The 22,362-nt window shown below is 46.9% G+C and overlaps 1 protein-coding gene across 1 annotated transcript in view; it reads right to left on the bottom strand.

Moving 5' to 3' along the window:
• CAMKK1 (calcium/calmodulin-dependent protein kinase kinase 1, alpha) overlaps positions 1 to 22,362 on the bottom strand; it is a 61,097-nt gene that overhangs the window by 483 nt on the left and 38,252 nt on the right. Inside the window, exons 9-14 of the mRNA XM_009885110.1 lie at positions 18,559 to 18,758; positions 18,174 to 18,227; positions 16,679 to 16,752; positions 12,166 to 12,253; positions 9,357 to 9,485; positions 8,199 to 8,302 (exon numbers count right to left, since the gene is read on the bottom strand). Coding sequence (XP_009883412.1) covers positions 8,199 to 8,302; positions 9,357 to 9,485; positions 12,166 to 12,253; positions 16,679 to 16,752; positions 18,174 to 18,227; positions 18,559 to 18,758 — 649 coding nt within the window. The remainder of the gene's footprint in view (positions 1 to 8,198; positions 8,303 to 9,356; positions 9,486 to 12,165; positions 12,254 to 16,678; positions 16,753 to 18,173; positions 18,228 to 18,558; positions 18,759 to 22,362) is intronic.

The following is a 22,362-nucleotide window of genomic DNA, read 5'->3' as shown; positions in this document are numbered from 1 at the left end:
TTTGTTTTTTTTTTCTCTTTAAATCAGATGGATTGACACTGTAACTGTTTCTCCAAAGCTCTGCTGTACAAGGAAATAAAAACTGGATGCTTCCTTATGCAGCAGTTGTTTGATTCCAGTTCTGTGAGTTTGGTCCCCAACACCACTCAGCACATGACAGCAGCAGTCCCTAAAACACAGCCAAAGTAACTTGCATTGTACATACACCATGATAGCTTCAAGCCTGTTTCCCCACTCAATTTTCAGTGTCTTCCTATGTAGAAGGCTTGAGCTTTGCTGTGGTGAGATGGGACAGAGGTGGGACGGGACACCTTAGCTCTGCCAGCACAGAGGCAGGCTCAGAGCTGTTTAGGGCATTGCTCCCAAGCATGAGTGGAGGCATTTAGGCTGATGGGGCATTTTGCTGGCTCAGGCTGGGGGGCTTTTACAGGCTCTGAGTTGAGCCAGCCAGCCCGGCAAAGCCTCAGCCGTGCTGGCAGCCGCACCAGCCACAGGCCCAGTTGCACTGCTGAATGGCATGTGGTGGTGTACATGCTGCCACCGCTTCCCTGGGATGCTGTAGCCACAGCACACGGTGACTGCTGTCTCTGCTCCACGAGCCCGTGGGCAGCCCAAGCCCTGCTGCCAGCTGCATTCACTCCAGCGCAGTCAGTGGGTCTGTGCCACTGGCTCTGCCGGGGCAAAGCCAGCTCTGGCACCCCAGGCAGCCTTGAGGAGGAACACCTCCACCCAACCCAGCCATCCATATGATGACCTGTGACTAAGATTTGGCCAAGGAAAGCTGTCACTGCTCTAGGCTGAATGGAGAAAACGTGACACCTCCAGGTGCCATCCACATCACCCCATAGCAGAGACCTATGGCAGGCAGCTGACTTGCACCTAAAACACCTGTTTCTCCATCATGAAGATGTGAAGATACCCACAGCGTAAGGGAGGTGATGCTACCCCCAAGCATCCGTGTCCCCCAGGGTGTCCGGCCTCGCTCACACCAGCCCAGCTGCAAGAGAATCAGTCTGGGTGGACAAGCCAACTCGGCAGTGGAGAGTCAGTGCAGCTCTGCCTGGAGCAGCGTTCGGGAAGTGTAGGTTTGGGGCTCCGGGGTTATTGTCTGGCTGGGAATGACACTGAAAGCACACATAGGGCTGTGCCAATTTTTGAAGAAACCAGAAGTAATCAAAATCGTGTTTCCCTTCCCCCTCTGCTCCAGCAAAGCCCTGCGATAAACCTGACCTTGAACCCGGAGCATGGACTATTTCCCTGGAGGGCAGAGGTTGAGGAACAGTCCCATCTTTGGTGCATGTCATCACCCTCTTTAAATGATTCATCACCCCATACAGGAGCAGATGCTCCTTTCTCCGGCACAGCACAGCTCCCTGCCCGCAGCTGCCTGGCGTGTCCTGCCGAGCCTTATCTGTGCCTGGGGTGCGTTCGATGCTCCCCGAGCAGCCTCTGCCTCTCCGAACGCCTTGTGCCAGCACGGGAAGGGTGCAACACAAAACGGGTTGACCTGCCAGCTGTGCACGGTGGTGAATATCAGCTAAACTCGGGTTGCACGTACAGCAGCTGAGATCAAGGCATAAGCGCTCTGTAGTCTGCATGGGAGCCGGGGTTCGTGCTGTGAGGCCTGAGGCTGAACATGAGTCTCCATTAAATAACTCTTTTTAAGGAATAAGACTGTGTTTCTGCTACATTTTTTTAAATCTCAGGTGAGCAAAGCCTGGCCTGTATGATTATCTAAGAGACCAGATCGCTGATAAGTGCGGTGGCTGCAGGAAGATCACAGCCATTGGGTATTTACAGTTTCATGCCCAGCAAGAAACGAGCCTCACAGCACTTCCCTCCGAAACACAGGCAGCACAGCAGAGGGATGGAGTGGGACAACCTACAAAGAGCCGAATCACAGCATTTACACACACTCCTGGTAAGTGCTTAATTCCTCCACTGAGTCCCCATTTAATACCAATAATCTGCCCTCATCTAGGCTGGTGACGTCCCCCTTCCTGTCTGCTGAGGACATGGGCAAACTTTGGGGGGCAAACCAACCATGGCAGGGCTGTGCAGTCACTCCTGAAATACATCTTGAAAGAAAAAGGGCCATTCCTCATGAGGAAGTTCTCTATGAAAAATGTAACAGCAGGCAGCGGCATCAGCTGTCACCAACAGCACCACATCAGTCCCCATCCTCCTCTGCCTGACTTCTCCCAACTATTTTTGGAGAATCTCTGCAAGTCCTTCCTCACTGGGAGCAAACGGCACCCTGGCTCTGGCTCATCCGTTCATCTTGGAGCGGTAAGCCACGCCAGCCAGAGTCTCCAGAGCGGTGGAGCTGCTCCCAAAGGTATTCAGAGGCACATGGTTATTTCCCCAGACCAGATCACCCCAGGCCTGGGTGGAGGCTGCATCCTGCCTAAAAACTAGATCCTGGGACTTCATACTGATAGGTTTGTAAGCAGTTTGTCATGGTTTGCACTGAATGTTACTTTGTTATTTAATAGAATTAATTGGACCCTTTCCTAGAAGGGTCTGTGCAACTGGTCAGACAAATGACTGTTTTTATGAAGCCCTGTCTGAGGTGGGGTGGTCGGTCGCACAGAGCAGACAATTTTGGTCAGCCCAGAGCCTTCCCAGCACGGCATCAGAGGCAGAAGCGTAGGGGAGCGGTGAAGCATTCAGAGCAGAGAAGGCTCTCGCTCTTATTTCTTTTGTAAAACCACTAAATATTAAACTTGAGCCCCAATTACAAAGTTCATCCTCAGCCTTTCCCAAAATCTGTGGTTCTTCCTCCATGAACATGGGGCTGAGCAGCAGTTCCTGCTAAAACCCAACTGGCTTTTTTCACCCGTCCCTCCCCAAAGAAGGCTTGAAACACCAAACAACCACAAATAATAATAATAATGATGATAAAAGTATACATAAACATTAGTGTCACACACACAGAATTACTGCAGTAAAATTGCTCCTACAGGAAGGAGGGATGGAGCCAAACGCTCTCGCTACGACACAAATCACACAGGCTGAGGAGAGGACACACGTTTCTACAGCACCCAGGGGAAACACAAACACTGAATTACCTTAAAGATGGATGCAAATATACAGATGTGTTTAAGAGGAGTCTGTCCCTGAGAGCAAAACAATGAGACAAAGGAAGAAAGTGATCATGACGATGATGGCAGCAGGCAAAGGAGCTTGTATTTCCGTACCTAACAAGCCTAGCAAGCAGAGTGAAATGAGGATGGAGCAGCTGTCACATTTACTTGCAGCTCAAAGGACAGATGAGGACGGTTACTGGTAGCACTGGTACGAACCCACTCCAGCCCCTACCACTGCTGAAAGATCCAGACACTGCCGATGCCCAGCTGTGCCTTCCTGGGCTGTGTAATTCAGTACCCCTGGGGGTTTTGTGTCCTGTCACAGTCATGGCATCACCCCACATGCAATGTGGCATGCAGCAGCTGCGCTCAGCACGGGCAGAGCCTCACAAGCACAGGGCCACTCGCTGGAGGGTCTGGCTGAGGGTGGGTCTTTGTCAGAGGAAAATCCTGTGCCACAGTCGGTGCCTCGGACCTTCGGCAGACTGTGAGGATATCTGCCTGCACCGTGGGGCATGGCTCTTCCCACAAGACACAGTTCTCTCTTTGCAGTGAAAACTGATATGGCTTTTGGTTGGGTTTGACTCTGTTCTAACAGCATCTATATGGTACCTATCTGAAATCTTCCCCAGACTGGAGAGACAGACACTGAGCAGCAGCAGACACCAAGGGGACATCTTCAGTGGAAACACCTGGCAAATTTAAACCCAACCTGCAGCCCTTCTCTTGTCAAAGACGATGCTGTAAACCCAGCTGCCCTACAGGGATCTCTGCAGCCTATTTTTGAGCCGCCTTACGGCACCGAGCCCTGGGACTTTCTCAGCACAAAGCCCCCTGAGGCAGGTACCTCTCTGCTGCTCTGGGAGAAGCTGTTTCTGCCTGGAGACCTGGGGCAGCCACTTTCTTACCTCCCTCTCCCTGTTGGCTACCTCATGCCCAGCCTACATGGACAGTATAGCCCTAAGGGCAGTGGCGGCTCTTTTGCTCTCTTTTTGGGAAGGCTGGAAGGAGGGTAGGCTTTCTACATACAGACTGATCCCCTGTACAGGAGCTGACAACCACATTTCATCAATAGTAATAGCAGCCATAATGGGAAAGTAAATTGGGTCTGTCAAAACACAGCAATTAATTTGATAGGTAGTAGTTGCAATAAATGAGAGTAATAAAATGTGGTGAAGCCAGTGCTGACTCAATTAGGAGAAATCTGGAACAGGCAGAAGAAATGTAGCAAAAACTGCTAACAGAAACCCAGAACTTAGCTGTAAATGCTAAACAGCTAGGTTTAAAAAATACTCTGCAACTGCAAAAATTAGAAACTATCAGTTGCTTCTGCAGCCACCATTAATGGCAGGCTTGAATGTGGCCATGGTCTGCAGGATCTGCAAGGCTCAGTGAATCCCTACATCCTCTGGGAGATCCTCCATGAAAGGCAGGATCCCATACCGCCTGGACACCCAGCCCTGGCCACTGCACAGCTCACAGGACAAAGTCACAGCCGGCAGCACTCACACGGCTTCTAGGTGTGCAGAGGTGCTGCTGTGGGAGAGGCAGCCGGTGTAAAACGAGAATTGCTAAACTGAGGCATCTTCATTTTAGTTCCCTTCTATCTGGTGAATGTGCGTACCATTTTAACAGCTGCCTTTTTAACTTTTCAATGCTACTAAACAAACCAGTAAATAACACCCAGGAGAGGATTTGCTTCTTGCAGGTCTAAGGAGTGCTAAAAAAGACCTCTCTCCTCCCAGTACTAATTTAAGAACTATTTCAAACCACTGGTGCCTTAATGGTGTCCTCCAAAGGGACAAAAGCTGTGGCAAACATGAAAGACCTCCCGCTATCACAAAGACTTCTGCAAGAAGCATTTCCAAGAACAGAGCCCAGCACACTCTGTACAGGTAATGCAGGGAGAAATTAAAAAAACACCATCACCACACACAAAAAAAAAAAAAGCACACCACATTTTACAATTTCCCCCTCTCCAAATCCCAAAGAGTGAGCTGTTAAACTGGCTCCTTTCTCTTCCTATTTTCTTAAAGGGCAGATCCATTAAGGACCATCAATTAGGCATCAAATTCCAGAAAGCAGACTCAGCTGTCAGAGGACTTCCTGCAAAATATATTCTCAGTATGGGCACAGATGTAAGAAGCCTGAAGCAGCAGTGAGTGGAGCTCTGGCAATTTCACATGCAGCCTAATTAAATAAATTGAATGTGAAATTGGAGTTTCCTAATTGCTTTTTTTTTTTCTTATATAGAAACACAAGAAGTTATTTTCTACCTGTAACTGGAAGGAGATGCAATTTTACAAGAGCAATATTACCTCTCTCTAAAGACACTGCCACTGGGGAGGACAAGCTGTGTGGTGGAAAGCTTGGGACCTTGGCAAGTGGCTCATTTTTCTCTTGGCTCCTTGTGGGCAACCACGCGGCAGTGTGGCCAGAAAGCAGCAATGGCTGTGGGTGCTGCCCTTCTGGCAAGTCCCACTTGTGGGGTGCCCTGTCCAGCTACAGGGGTGGAAACGATGCCCGACATGCAGGAATTCTGCTGAGCCTTTATGCTACAACAATATTATCTGTTCCTGCTAGGTCCTAGAAATTTATAGTCATCCAGACCCACTTAAAATTTATTTTAACTAACACAGCGCTATTCATAATATTTGCACTGATGTTACATTTTATATGTGTATTAAGAGTGGTTTTACTGCAGAACAACCCACTATGAATTAAGAACTGGATGGGCTTAGTGTCTAGCTCTGTTTGCCCCTGCGGAAATAACACTGTAATCAAGAAATAACTCACTGAACAATGAACATTCCCATTTAGACTCAGTTCACTTAAAATCAATGCATTAGATTCAACAAATCTATTTAAATTTAAAGCAATTTTCATTAGATTCAACTAGTATAGCATTTTTCAAAGTTTGAAATAATAATCCACATTCCTTAAAAAAAAACAAACACCCTTGCTGCAATGTTTAATATATGACACTATTGTTGAAGAGACCTAACAAATGTCTGTCTTTTAAACAGAAGCGTTTTGATATGGGTTCTCAAAGCTCCAGTTGTGCATGAATTAATTTAGGATAAAGTCAATTGTTACTGCCAAAAATTGGCACTGATGGCACGAGACTGAGAAAATAAGTGCAGGGGTTAGTGCAGTGGAGAACTGGCACAAAGACGATTCACGTGCTTTTTGGACATTTTTAAGTGCTTACACTGCTGGGCAGAGGTCAGCCCAGCACACCCACAGCTCCATCCCAGACCTGATATGTCTTTGTAAAACAAGCACACTGGACACAGCAGCACAACAGTGGAAATCATACACAGTTTTCAGAAATCTTTTAGTCCTATACAAGCAGCTTGAATGCAAACATGGGACTGAAGTAAGTAGAGACAGGGGAAGATGCTGTTTTTGTATAAGCTGAAAAGAATTTGACTAGCAACTTTAGAAAGGAGGCAAATAAAAAGTGAAGTTTTACAGCTTATCTTGAAGGCCTAAAAAGATTTAAAAAGGGATTAGACATTGGTAACGTTTCCACCAGTTGGTTAGTGGCATGGGCTTTCAAGCATCTCAAATGAAGATGGAAGAGAACAGGTCCCTCTTGTAAACAGGTCCAAGGTACTAGAACAGCAGACCACCTTGAAACATCAGTTCAGGCAGAGCTTGAAAAGAAGTCCTGCCTTGTGCTGAATTAGCTGTCCTGGACAGTGGGAAGTATACAATACGTTTTTCTTCAAATTTAGTAAAAGGCAACACCATGGCCAGGAATGACAGTGAAGATATGGGCACGGACGTGTGTCAAATTAGCAATAACTAATTTGGAAGGCAATGAGCCAAGGGAAACAAGTGAGGACAAATCCCTTGTGCTAAGCTAGCAAAGGAGCAGTGACTGCCATACTCTTCAGATATGTCCCTACAGCAGCACTCAGTCTATGGGCTGTTTTACTGTTAAACTGCTGTCTAATATTAACTGGTCTTGGATCTCAAAGGCAAAGCCTTTACTGAAGTCTCCGATACAGTTGGGCCCTAAAGCATCATCATCCTTAATTGAGCTGAGCCCTGAAATCCCCACACACTCATGAGACAGACTCCTCTATTTGCATTGTCAAAGCTGCAGTGAGACTCTTCACACAGCCTCATGGGAGTCTGCTAAGCATGGTGCTGGGATTTTGGGTGAAAGAGGACATTTTGGGACCGCACAGCTTTGTTGTGAACCACAGCCATACAGATCCTGTGAGGTAAGAACATGAAAATAGTTGTTCCAGGTCAGGCTAATTGTCCAGATGTTATCAACTGGACTGATGGTCCAGAACCCTGGCTCTGAAAGCGACCAGTAACAAAAACGAGGGAGAAAGAGTAAGAACCAAATACAGGCCAGAGGAATCCTTGCCCAACCCCTGTACATCCAGACCATTGTGTTTAAAAATTGTTGATGCATCTAATAGTTATTAGTTTGTCTATTCCCTTTTTAATCCCAATATAGCCATTTATATCCAGCCTCCAAAATATCCTGTTGCAACGTGCTCCAATATTTCATAACTGGCAGCGTGAAAAAAATACTGCTTTTTCTTTTGAGAAAACATACAATAAAGTGTTCTCCACTGTCTGCCCATGTGTCTCCACAGTGTCTCTGCCCAGATTTGGGCCCCAGACCAAAGATAAACCACATCATCTCATTGTGTTTATAAAACATGCAAACTGTTTGTCTGGTATCTTTTCTGTTGTTCATTAAAAAGAAAGAATTAAACCCTCCAATACATATCTAAACTAGATTCTAATTTAACTTGGTTTAGTTCATCAACCTCTAATGGATCGTCGATCACAATATACTATAAACTAGCAGGTTAAAAACCAGACCCAAGTTTAGCATCTTACGTATGTTTAGGCCAAACCCATCTTACAGAGAGAACTACATCTATAAAAAGAGTGTTTAGGCTGCTTTAATGCACTGTATTTTAATCTTAGAGAACTTGAGGTAGATTTTATCTTCAGTGTTTGATTTAGAAGGGACTTTTGTCCTTAAATGCTACAAAAAAGATTTGCAAACTACTTCCTTCATCCTCCCCACATACCTCTACTCTGCATGTACAAGGCAAGGCTGTATATACGTACATCAGTAAGTTCCCTGGAGCAGACATGGACCTCTCCTCCCGCCTCGTCTGAGCTTCGAACGGATTTCCAAAGGAGCGTTTTCTTAGCATGGCCTTCACTAGAATCTTTGAGGAAGAAAAACAGACCAGTGAGAACAGCAGGACTGACTCCTTGAAGCTAGTTCAAAGGAGTCTAACAACAGCTTCTTTAATAATTCAACAGACATTTAACAGCATTACAGCTAGAGCACAAACCAAAGGAACCCACAGAACAGTTATCTTACTTCCAGGTGGTGACAAAGCCACTCCCTCAGGCAGTGAGCTCAGACCCCTGGACACACACCACTGCTAGCCAGAGGCGAGGCAGATGCTGCTGACCACTGCCTGCCACTTCATGGTGGTCCAAGCTAGTAGGAAAGAGGCACCGGATCTCTCCTGGGCCATCCTCCCAGGCAGGCACTGTGCAGAAGCTCCTGCTAGAGCAAAGGCAAAGGTCCTGCTGTCAAAGGGAAAGGACGGTTTTCACTCCCACGGCTGGCTGTTGGGGCAAGGGTCTGTATTAACATCATACCACAACAATTTTGAAAATGGGTCCTCATTGTGCTGAGCACCCCCCTCCCCAGTACAAGGAACCCCTTAAGACACCTGCATCATAATAATTACTTAGAGCAGACCTCCATCTGGCTGCACACAGACTGCCAAGAGAGCCCTGAACACACACTTGTGGTGCCCCAAGTTTGGCAGGCAAGTGCCAGCTACATACTCCACTAGCAGATGTCCTCTCCCTGCTTCTCTGGCCAGGTCACCTCCAGGTTTGGAGCCTTTATTCTGAAGATCCAAATGAGGCATCTTGCAAGCTCTAGATTAATGAAACAAACCACACTTGCGATGCTTCTGGTGTCCTGGGATGTCTGATGCCAGATACTTTGAGGGTGTGACCCTACAGCTCTTATAAGAGCAGCCAGACAGACATAAACAGGGCTGCTCACACGGTCAGGCCCTGCAGAGTCAGGCTGCTGCGCTACTCAGAGACATAGAGTTCATACTGGGTTGAAAGGCCAAGTTTCTCGTGCCAGGAGCACACGTGTACCCTCTCCAAGCCTCCTTCACCAGTTGAAAGCTTCAGCAGGGTACCATGCTGTTGACCAATGCAGAGGATGCAGTTGTGATTTATACATACCACAGCTGGCAAACTTGGAATCGTCTTGACAGAGTTCTTCACCTCCTCCTCCGTCACCTCCACCACAGTACAGTGCTCTTCCTCCAGTGGCAGAGGCTCCTCACCACCCTTCGTTAGCCATGGATGCACCTGTGTTGGGAGGAACACAGAGACAGCGGTAGTTCTCCCTTCTCCAGAGTGCTATGATGTCAGCGGTGAGAGAGAACTGGGGGCACAGGGCTGATTACGGGGGTAAGCTGTTGGTACTGCTCCATTTTCCACTTCCAGCAATGCATCTCAACCAGCTCCCTTGGAAATCGCTGCAATCTGGTGCCTGGCCAGATGGTATCCCCCAATGCCCAGTGCTGTCACACCCACTGCCACCAACCAGAAGAAACACAACACCCTCTGAATCAAGTTTTAAACACTTTGAAAATCCAAGTTAGCCAGAGCCTTTTCATCTTTTCCCTCTAATACGCACATTTGAATCTATGGCTACACATGCTCTCTGCCTGGGAGAATCAAGATCATTTATGCATCTGCACAAACAAGGGTTTAGACACTTAATACTTGGACCTGAATATTGCAGCCTAATGCTACCTGAATGGCTTTCTGCCTACATAAATAGCGAAATAACACACCTTGCCACCTGGACACCATGTAAACCTCTACACACCCACACAAAGGAGTGAGGAGGTGGTTTTCCACCATCCCTCCCTGTTGTTGCCCTGCTGCTGTGGAAGGGAGGTGACAGCAGGACAGGGCAAGGGTCTCTGCTACCCACATCCGAGGCTGGACATTTTGCCTGTCAGAGAGAGCATCCTCCAGTGTTGGTGCTAGAAAGGCCTGCCTCACCCTCCGAGACAAGGAGTTTAATTGGGATAGATGCTTACTGCCTACTGCCGTTCTGATGAGCTGGATGCAGGTGTCTAGAGTGTTCTCCAAGGGCTTCGCGATGAGCTGCTTTACAGCACTTACATTGTGTTTTCCAAAGAACATTATTTGTGCTTATAATAACTCAATTCAAAGGCACATCACCACGCCCAGCCTTAAGTGAAACCAGTCCATTAAACTCTACAGTCTACCTGGAACTTGCAAATATTTTGGGTAAGGAGAGGACTACCTAGATGTATGTTCAATGTTCCTCATACGAAATGATTTGCTTGATTTATTTTGATAATGAACAGCAATTTCAAACCCAGCTGCTTGGAGCAGTTAAGATATTTGTCCAGCCTAATCCCCTTATATAATTTTACTGCCTTCTTCCAGCTTTTGCCATGTTTATCTTCAATGCTGACATCAAAGACTTATCAACCATAAATACGAGAAGACTTATTAACTATAAATTCACATATGAGAAGCAGCATGGAACTAATGCTCACCAGCAGAAGATCGTTTGCAGCCATGTCAGTATTTTATCTTACAAGGAAGGAACGTGAAAGAGGAAGAGGAGGGAATCATGAAACAGAGGAAAACAAAGAGAAGGAATCCAGAATGTGGCGGTGGCCTGGAACAGCCTAGAAACATCTGACTATGCAAGAAGCCAAGGCTAGAGCTCTGATGCCATGCAGCCAAGCTGTATGCTACCTTCAAAGCAAAGAAGCTCCGTGGGATTAGTCTATGAATACAAATATGGAAGGAGTGTGCCATCTCCTTGTCTGGATTGTACATGTCAGGCTCTCCTGTACTCCTGGGTTGGATTCCTCTGGCCAGGGCCTTCAGTGATGGTGTCAGTAACTCCACAGCCACCTCTCCCAAGAAGCTGCTTGGCCATTGCCTTACTTGGGGGAACAACACAAGAAAGCTCCCCTTTTCTATTGCCGCTCATGGGATGGTTTCCTTCGTTGAGAACACGAGAAAAACAGTGCTCAAGGCCCTGGGCTGAGCCCAGAGCCCAGCCTGGCTCAAGACGCACATGCTTTTTCAGCTTCAAATGCATGTCCTCAAGCACACCAAGCATCTTCAGTGCAGGGCCAGGGATAAGATCCAGCACCCTGCTTTGCTGTTCTCCCCAGGGTTCTTACAGGGCTCAGATTTCCCCAGGAAGTACCTGCAAGAGCTGCCAAGCAAAATCACTTAATACAGCTCCAAAGCACTTCCCACCATCACCAGCTGTGGCCTCCTGGACACAGAGGGAAGCAACAACACATTTCTTCTCAAAGTCCAACCTTCCTACTGTCAGCTTTGGTGACAAATGCTCTGGTGTTGGCCTGATACAAACCAGAAAAGAGTTGTACGCCCCACAGAGGATGCTGATGGATCTCTGTGGAAATCTTGAGAGCCTCCAGCAGGTCTGAGGTCTCGGTGAGGAGTGACAGGAAGACAGAAAGCCCAGGCAAAACCAGAATGAAGCCAAACCCCGCGAAGCACTGTGCTCTACCAGTCCTAGTTGTTCCCTGTATTAATAAGCATCCCCCAAGTAAAGCTGATAGAAACAAATGTGCTGCTTTGGGGCCATTGACCACACAAGCACCAGACAAGGAACACGCTTCAAGACCCTGTAACACAGGTCCAACAGTGACAGCACAGGCTGTGCAGCTAGCAGTTGCCAGGACAGTGTCAATTCCTGGGGATTTGCCGAGGATCAGTCAGCTTTTGAGTAATTTTAATTTAAATAAGTAAACAAGAAAGGTTTTGTCAATATTCCCCAAGCAAGCAGCAGTGACAGAGCTGTTACATGCTGCAAAATGAGCACTCTCCCTTTCCAAGGCGGTATGCCAGAGAAAGCTCCCAAAACAAACACCGGGAACAGCTCTGCCTCATTAGAAGGTACCAAAGGAACAACAAAATCATCTGAGACAAAGAAGTATAATATCAATGTCCAGTTTACCTTAATTTCAGGGACTGTTATCCTTGTTTCTGGATTTTTATCGAGCATGCGTAGGATCAGTTCCTTGAGCTCTTCACTTATCTGTGCCCTGAGTAAAGAAAACAGCAAGTATACAGTTAACGGGGGAATTGTAAGTGCTCAAGGCATGCATAGTCCTTACTGCAGTTACTCGGCAGAGAATCTGGTCTGATGAGAAAGTATTTTTCTCTGCAAACCCAGCTTGTGAAAGGAAGGTCTAGTTGGCTTGGCTCCTTCTCAGGCATCACGGTCACTGCTATGGGGTTTGATTATCCTGTTCTGCCAACTAACACAGCTACACACACTCAAAAGGCAGCACAAGGGATCAGGCAAATAGATCTCAGGACATTTTTGAAGACAACACATTACAGGGGAGTTACAGAGAACAGATTTTGGGACAACATCATGTTATTGAGGGCAGAACTGGAGCTGGGCTCTGCGATACAAGAAAGGCAGAACTTGATATGCAGAACCTGCATCATGTGCAACCACACGCTGGAAGAAACATCCCCATCTGACATTCAACTTCCCAGCTAAGCTTACAGGTTGTGTTAATTAAATTGTTTCCATGAAGACTGATGGCAGCCAGTTTGGTAACTCAGTATTTCCTACCTGTACAGCTCAGCCTTGGGGTAACAAAAGGAGACAATGAACAGACATGACTAAAAGAAATGCATCTGCCTGAACCCAGAAGCCACCCTATTCACACAGAGCCCGTGGTCCTGCAGTCTGTCCTTCCAGTCCAGAGATTTCAATGAATTCTGTTGCTAATGATGCAGGCAATGTCTTTAAAACACACTTGATCTGTATGATCAAAGTGCTACTGAAATAAAATGCCAGCGTATGACAGAATCATATTAGGCAGTTGAAAGTCTGTATCACAAATGACTTTTGAGGAGCTGTGTTTCTGCATGGAGATGGGATTTGGCAGCATAAAATGTCACTCCCCAGCAGGGTTGGATTTCAGATTGAAAACACTGATGAGGACCAGGTGCTGTGCTCACCTCCTCTGCACCCCTCACAAGCAGAGGGCGGAATAAACTATTATAAACCCAATTGAAGACCACACGACAGTAAGGGATATTATAGTCAGATGACAACAAAGCTGCTGTTTAATAATTTATGAACACTTTATGTGGACTTTGGTTACGTGATCTTAAACAACCACAAGGAAACACTGCTCATTCAATGGGCAGGGGTAGAAAGTGGGTTCAATTTAAAGTCTGAACACTTTCAGAGTGCGTCAAGGGTCTGCAGTACACAAGCAATATGGCCCAGACAAGAGGAATGGCAGGATAAGTCTTCAGAGACTTCCCATTTCCTAGGCTGCACTGCATGTGATGATTTAGGTAGGAATGTGAAGAACTGTGCTGCTCTGGAGATAGGCTCCAGGCACAGAGGAACAGCTATGGGGAGTGACAGTGCATTTAGCAGGTCAGAATAAACAAACTCCTATGGGAGGAACACACTGAGATGCAGGTGAGATGATGTTTTTAAAATACTTGACATCAGAGCTGTGCCAAATTGCAACAACTTTATATATTTCATTTCTTGTATTTTAAATAATTGCCTAAAACTTCTGCACACCAGATCGATTTCTACACAACAAAGGATTAACGTCATAGGGAAAAGCCCCATAAACAGGATCACAAAATTTCAGGTGGGTTATAGCCAGGTAACAGACCACATCACCCTGTCTCTGGTTTTCCTTCTCTCTGTTCTGCCATGGTGCATGTTGTACCCAATGGCATTTTTCATCTGAAAAGCCTGCGCTATCTGGAATTTCTCACAGTCAGAATCCTGTAACAGCTCTCAGGAAGAGGCCAAGTATCACAGAGCTCAGCACCCATTTGGGAGGACTGCCAGCACCATAGATCATTTTACAGGGTGCCCGCAGGTCAGAGAATATTGTCCTGGACTTCAGCTCTTCACCAGGAGGGACTACACAGAGCTTCTGTCTCTTTTAATACATGTTTGGACAGAAACTTCTCCAGGTTGCTTTATAGTCATGCCAGGATCATCAGGGAGTGAGCTAACCGCATTTACCTTGTGTCAAGCCAAGGACTCATTGACATGAGTAAGAACTCCAGAGCGATAAATATTTATCCCAGCGTCTCTAAGGGAAGGGAAGGGACAATGACGCCGGCACAGTCAGCTCCATCTCTGTCCTAAAGGTTGTCAGGAAACACGCAATGAGTTTCCATGGACTGTCTGCAAAGAGGAATGTGTCTTTGGTAGCCATGGTGAAATAAATTGAAACCAAAATATTCCTAACTGTAGCGAGGTGCTAATTCTGCAGGAGGTCAGGGTGGATCCAGTCCAGTGAATTCCAGCTTTATGTGCCTCTCTGTAACTGCCTTTATCTAACGAATAGACATAGCTTAGACAGCCGTCAACACCCAGTAACTCTCTGCTCCTCCAATAACCTAACAAGGGGTGCAGCTTTTTTTAGACTGGGAGAACAGGTCACTGAGAAATGCAAATAAATCATGCAGCCCAATTATCACTGAAGGAAGTGTCTGAATGAAGAAAAGGTTCTTAGCACAACCCAGTTAGCCCATTAAATGTTAATAACTTACTGCAGGGACAGATGGGAACAGTCACTTGTAAGCTGACTGCTAACCCAAATATCTGATGGCTGAGAGAAGATGGGCATTTTGCCAGGATCCAAGCAAGCAGAGAGAAGACTGCCAGGGAAACATAAACAACTTTTTTTTCCTGCAGTGATGTCAAGACAAAGTCCTGCCCTGACTGCAGAGCAACCGGTGGGAACACAGCAACGTGGCATGAACAGCCTTCCTGCTCTTCATGCCTGAAGCCTGGTTAGCTGTAAAACCTCACCAACGGCACAGGGCTGGCTCGCCAGAATTGCTCCATACCCATGACGGGGGGCTGTGTTTGCCATGTAACAAGCAACCTGACCTTGCAGCCACAGGTCCTTGGGAGGTGTGCTCCACACAGTCCTCAGTGTGGGCTCCACCAGCCTGAGCAGAGATGGCTCCATCTGAGCTATCTGCAGTGGCTGTGCTTCATAGTCAATGGAGAGGTAATTAATACAGCCCATGGAGCCTGGGGCATGAGTCATCCCATCTAAAATGTCTAAAATAAGACAGCCTGAGTACCCACTGCTTTCAGCAGACTCAGAAGGAAGCCTGGGACTGCCAAGGCAGAGGCCCAGCCCTTCGCTGTAGGTGTCTAAAAATTCAGTGAGCATCTCAAAAAATTCATGTAATAAATGGTGGATATGTGCATGTATCACGGGCTGCCTGACAACATCCCTCCCTTCCTCTCTAATACCAGATGTGCCTTTTATTAGAGTTTTAATTTCTTCATGCATGTTTTAAATCAAGTCATTTTATCTTTATGTTTTTATTAGAAGGAGCAATTGGGTAAAGAAGGGTAAAAATTCTTTGCCTGACTACTGTGCTGATTTTGGAAGGAAAATAAAGAGTCCAACTTTGGCTACTTCATCTGATAGCAACATGGAGAAACAAATTAATCACCAACATAAAGTCATGAGAGTCCTGAAGATAGAGGAAATGCTGAGGAGTGGCCAGTACATGAAGGGAAAGGCATGGTAGCAGAGACTGAGCACACATTGAGTGTAATCATCTCCTGCCAGCCTCATCTGACAAGACCATAAACACTCATCACTCAGTGCCTCAACGCTGAACTTCCCACTGCTCAAGTGGCATGTCAGTGGCCTTGGCTTGTCCCCCCACACCCCTGAGCGCACTGGTGCAGGTTAGAGGACGCACTCCAGTCATCTGCACACAGTCATGCAACCGGCCATCCCACCTGACACAGCCCAGCAGTCTCCACCACACAGCTCTGGCTGTGGCCAACATGGGTCTCCTTCCCTGACCAAAGCGGGGTGGGGGACAGCCTCTCAGTATCAAACAGGGAAATTAATTTCTTTTTTCATAAGTAGCCCCAGTCTGCCAGCACACAAGAAACTCATGTTTTCCTGGAGCGTATTGGAGGAGGCAGAGGAGTGGGGATGCACCATGGTTGTGTATCTCAGGACAAGCCTCCTTCTATCAGACACTTCTCCCAGCTCCAAGGTAAGTCCATGGAAGTGGCGTGTGTTCTCTTAGACTGAGACCAAGGTCTGTAAACCACACTGGTTTTGAAAACTAATACATTGAATCATTCAAGTGGCTACCACATGGGAGAAACACAAAACCCCAAGCAAACCACACTTCCAGCATCTCCAGGGTCAAGAGCTGGGGCAGAACTCCTTACACCCATACCGAAATCCCTCCACTTCCAAAGATTTCAGGAGCCATTTCCTGTAGCCCCTGTTTGCACAACATGGGCACAGGAACAGCAGAGGCAGCTGTAATGCTTAGACAACATCTGTACAAATCCCATGTGAAGGACCTCACCTGCCCTTGTCTGTCCCTCTGTGGTGACCTACCAGCATTTATGCTGCACAGTGAATAATGCTGAAAACTGAACTTTATTTTACAGTAGTTGAGTAAAGTTTACTTACTCTTCTGGGAACTCTACAGGCTTGTTCTTGATCCTGTTATGAAGACCCAGAATATATTCATCTATAAAAGGGCACTGTAAAACAAACAAAAGATTTTCCAGTTGTCAGAGATCTTGGCACTACTTAGGCATTTCTCATTCACATAACAGAAGTTTACTCTCTGAAAAATGGAGATCCTGATAATGGCTGGCTTGTATCACTGCTTTGTGGTCTGTGTGACAAACACCATTTGGAGCTAGGCATTACTATTGAAATACCTGTTTTTCTATTGTAAATTCAGATATGTGGATTCAAAGCATATTTCTCTTCAGCATGACTTTTTACACTGCATTCATTTAGACCTAGATTCTGGCTTTTCCTACGTGGCAGGGCAGGCAGGACTGAGAGGTGGTTAACTGAGCTGTGGTGAATACTGTGGAGGATGCAGGAGCAGCATATTCACAGACCCTATCAACATCCGCGTCAAAACTGAAGGAGCAGGTACACTTGTTTTAGTGAGCTGTGGGCTGCTGGTGGGCCTTGTCCCAGCCTGTCGGGCCAGATTAAAATATCAAATATAAAATAGGTACAAAATGCACAATATTCACTGTACAGGAACACATAGAACAGACACATATCCTTGGGCTTGGTTTTATATTCCCTTCTTTGTTCCTCCAGCACTTGCCACAGATGGAAGTAATATTACCATGAGGTTACACCAGAATATAAAATGAAGGTTATACCCTTTCAGCTGAGGATTTGGCCCAAATGGCACATCATTACAGACACAGGTCAGAGAATATTTTTCCATCCTGACTTAGGTCAGCAATATCACGCCAGAAATGGAGATAGCTCTGCCTCTGCTATTTCCCCCAGCCACCTCTCACCCCTGAGCTGGATGCCTTATGCCCGTGGGGTGGGATCTGCAGTGGTCTGTGCTTGGAAAGGAGGTTCGGGGTAACATCCTGCACACACAGCCCACATGTACCTGCTGTACTGTTCACCCTTGGAGACGATGGGTGGGCCACAGGAGAGGGAAAAGCCATGACAGGACATGGAATTTGCAGAAGGCAGCTCTGAAGAGCTGGCTCTGCTAAAGCGGTCTCCATCTGGCCCAGCTCAGCTCTGGCAGACAAGAGCTTTCTGTAATCTGGTTTGCTAAGTGCTGCAGTGGCTTGGGACCAAACCTATGCCTCTCTCCATGTTCTATCTGACTTGTTACTAAATAGAGGCAATATGGATAAGTCCCTGACAAACCATTGTTGGTGCTACTGATGCTCCTCTGGGTTTGTAGCACAAACAACTGGTCTGAGTACAGAGGCCAACTGTAAAAACCATCCTTTCCACAGATCACAAGGTCAGCCCCTTCTCACTCACAGGGCGATTTAGGAAAATGGGAGCTTGCAGAAGGTAGGTCTTTGTTTCTAACATTTGCCTTTATTTGGAAAGGAATGAGTCAAAAGCCATGCAGGCAGACACTCCCATGCAGGGCTCCAGCATCTGAAAGGCAGCTTACCTTCCCGTAAACAAAGCAGTACAGCGTAATTCCCATGGCCCATACGTCAAGTGCCTGAAAGAAAGCATGTGCAGGCAGTAAGTGAGATGCAACACAGACCTGAATGAGGTGGATTTTCCCACTAATTCACAGAACATTATTTGTATGCATTTAACATTTTCTATTTTACTCTGCAGAGTGGATCCACAGCAAAGTCTGTCTGCCCACTCCAGAGAACAACCAATGTGTTTGGCCTGGACTGAACACAGATTCAGAGCTTTGGTTTTACTTAACCAGCCCCATCTCCACCACAATTCCTGGGTGGGCAACATGTAAAGGATGCAAGTGTGGCGCTGCCCTTTGTGCCATGCTTGGGGGTCCCAGAAGACTGTGAGCAAAGACCTACCTTTCCACTGAAACTTTTGCCAGTGTCTGAAATAGCCTCTGGTGCCATGAATGCTGGTGTCCCTGCTGTGCTGGAAAGCTGGGCATCGTTCCCTTCAAATTGATTGCTGACTCCAAAATCAGCGATTTTGACATGTCCATCATCTCCTAAGAGCAAGTTGGAAGGCTTGATGTCCCGGTGAATGATCTTCTGGTAATGCACTAAAAAAACCAAACAAAAACAGGAGCATGATCTGCCACGGCAGCCAACACGTCCAGGGGAAACCTTTCCAGGAAGATGAAAATAAAGGCACAACCTCAGGCACCCCACTCAAAGCTGCTGCTGGATATGCAATATAATGTAGTAGGAATAGCATTTCCTATAGCCATTCCTTTTTGGTGCCTCACTTGGATGTACACCGGAATACAACAAATACATTCATCACCGGTAATTATGCAAAGAACGGACATGAACCCAGAAACAGCCCAACCAGTGGGGCTGAGCAGAGCTGCTAGAGAAGGAAATCACTCCAGTCCTTCAGATTTGCTTGGCCTTATTGGGCCAGTTGATGGATGGGGCAAATTGCTGTATTAAGGGTTTATGGGATCCAAATAAAGAAATTAGTTTTTAATTCATTTATTTTGAGACTGCAGTGCCATAAAGCTAATCAAAAGGGGCAGAACCACATGCAGAATGAAACTGGCCAAGAGGAGATACTTAGGCAACTAGCAGCTGAGTGCCAAGGCTCAGAAATCAGTGGGTATTTCCAGCTCTGAAGATGCCTCTGACCATGGACCAACCAACAACTGGATGGTGCCAGCACCCCCAAAAAGGTGCTCTCTCTAGACATGCTTCACAATGGAGCCCACAAATAGAGAAACAACCTCAACTTGTTTTGCATCAACCCAAATCCCCACCACTGCACAAGGCTGCCAGCCACTCTGACCACTCTCACACCCAGAGCCGTGGCCAAACCTCTGCCACGCAGCCCTGCAGAGCAAACGCTGCTACTGCTACACGTGGCCCTTCACTCTGCGAGGCCGCAGCAAAGACTCCAGCTCCATCCCAGCTCCACGAGGCCAACCATGGCCACCAGCTGAATTGCTCCTACATCCAAAATGAAGGAAACGCTTGCAAAGAGCTGGGAGGCTGAGATGCACTAAAAAACAAAAAAATTCTTCTTGTTATAAGTTATCTGGGAAACAATGTCACAGCTGCAAAAAAGCCATTTCTGAGCCAGAGTGAAGCAGCAGCAGGGACTTGTAGGAAAGTGGCTGACTTCAAGAGTTTGGAGAACAAATTTAAAAAAAAATATCAAAAAACCCCCAACTTCTGGAACACAAAGTGACCCCAAAAGCAGAACTGTAGAAAACCCAAGAGGACTTTACTGAACAGGAGAGGAAGTCCTCTAAGCCTTTAGCACCCTTCCCAGGGGAACAGGACCCCTCACAGCCTCCCTCCTCCCCTGGCCGCAACCACCATTTTCACATTTCCTTCTTGCAAACAGAGCATCTTTGTTCTTACACCTCCCCAGGACTCTTTTCATATCTCCTAGGAAATATGCATTTGGGTGGGGGAGAACGCTGGTCTAACCCTTTCCTGCTGTACAAACCCGGTCACCACATTGCCACAAGAGCAGCCTGCCCTATGGAGCATCCCAGCTTGTGTTTTAGGACCAAGAAAGAACAAACTCCACGTAACTGTTCTGCTCTTCTCAAGCCAGCTTTTCAGCAGGCCATGTCTGTGAAGAAGTCATGCTTCCAGACACTTTTTCTGCAAGGACCTCTCCTTAGTTTAAAGCACTGCTGGGGGATGCTGTCCTTGGCACATTGAAGAGCTGATCTGGAGACCCAGCAGACACAAACTCACTGGGGAGCACTGGCGCTTACATCCTCTTCCAGATGTGCAGCAACTGCATGGCCACACTGTGATGTGAGCCAGTTAATGCTGTAACAGCCCAGCTAGACAGTCAGGATAAACACTGAAAACCCTGCAACAACAGTAATGACAAGAAGACATCTGCTCCACAGCAAAGCTGGTGGCAAGCTGACATTTCATCATGGTAATATAGGGAGAGCAAAAAAAGGCAAGGCAGGGAGCGAAGCTTCCCTTCAGGAGATGAGCTTCCTTTCAGGCAGGTAGCTGGTATCATGTCTGATACTACAGGGCTAAAATTCCCAATACCTCAAAACAAAAACCCACCAAAACACAGGCCACAGATATACATGGGCCATACAAGTACATGTCTGGAGCTCAGTCTGTGAAAATTGAGCGAGTTACACTAGGCAAGCAGGTACTCTACACTTTTTATCATTTCTTCTGTACAGGGAAGAAAAAAAAACCCAAACAAAGCCACAAACCAATTCGCGTATCAAATAACTATTAGTCTTGTAAAACACACTCCCTGCCTTTGAGCAATCTAATAGAAGTAGAGGAAAAACACAGGCCATTTGCCAGATGCTCTGTGTTTGTTCAGCACCCATCTCAGCCTGGTACCCAGCAGGTCTGGGCACTGCTGGCTGTTAGACACAGGAAAAATATGAACGTTGAACAACGAAATAAGAAACACATCCTCTGCAAAAATTAAAGCCATCAAATACTTGGGCCAATGAACATTTGGGCCTCCCAGACCAGAATATCCACGTGCTTGACATGAGCGTTCGGGACAGTGACAGTCTCTGACCTCGACTGCTCACAGGAGAAAATTAGCACAAGTGCCTCTGGGGCAAAGGAGCACAGGCTGAGCTTTCAGAAGTGAGCCTGACATATCCCAGGGCTCTGCAATGCAGTGTCAGCCAGGCGCTTCTGCAAAAATGGCCCCCAATTTAAATAATAACAAACTGGGATGGGAAGGAGGTGGGCACAGAGGGGAAGTGGCTGGCCAGATCAGGAGTGGCAATGTCAAGAGTAGTGTTCAACCCATACACCGTGCCATTTTGCCACGCTGTTTGGGTGAAGGTAATGAAAGTCTTGTGCCAGTCGACTCAAAAGACTTATGCTATCTGCAAATCCTATCCCCTATCCAGCTGCCTTGTGCAGAGGCAATAGCCATGAAGGGAGAACGATGGCAGACAGGAATTGTGCACCAAGCACCAGTTGGTGTAAATGAACAAGGCTCCACCACAGCTATAAAGGTTGTAAGAGCAGGAGCTCACATCTGCCAAGAAATTATTTGTTATGGAGCTGTTAACCCGATGAAGGCAACCTGAAATCCCTTTTCTGCTCTGAAGAAATACAACTCAAAGTCCCTGTCTGCCAGCTGCTGTGGGTGTCCTCTCCTGCACAGCTATCCAAAATGGGCTTCAGCCTTCAAAACGCATGGTCTTATCCTCTCCTGTGCTGTGCCTTGCCACTGGTACAGTTCAGCACAATACAGGGCTGCAGAAAAAGATTCCCCCAAAATCATTCCCAAGTCCGCTTGTAAGCGACAGGAAAAAACCTGGCGTGTTTGAGAGCTGGAGAAAGTAAGCAGGACTGCTCATCTGCAGGACATCAACACCACTAAGCGCAGAAAAACTTTCTAACCCGCTAACTTCTGCTGCAAGTCCAGGTCTCTTGCAGGTAACGCACTGCAGGGAGAACAGCAAGAAACAACTAATTCAGCAGGGCTGGCCAAAGGCTGACCGGCCGAGCAGCAGGACGTGCCAGCAGTGACACACGCATCACTGCCACACACTGCGAAACGAGCCCAGGGACAGAGCTGTCTTGCAGGGAAGGTACTCGTTAAACCAGCATGATCTGCATTTCCAGCACAACACACAGAGGAAAAGGTGGTGTTATCCCTGTAGAACTCCAGAGGGAGAGCTAAGCGTCTCAGAAATAAAA

Source organism: Charadrius vociferus, unplaced genomic scaffold (genome assembly GCF_000708025.1).
Source record: "Charadrius vociferus isolate BGI_N301 unplaced genomic scaffold, ASM70802v2 scaffold54, whole genome shotgun sequence".
Taxonomy (NCBI): domain Eukaryota; kingdom Metazoa; phylum Chordata; class Aves; order Charadriiformes; family Charadriidae; genus Charadrius; species Charadrius vociferus.
The sequence above is the reverse complement of the archived record's forward strand: the minus strand, read 5'-3'. Positions and strand labels throughout refer to the sequence as shown.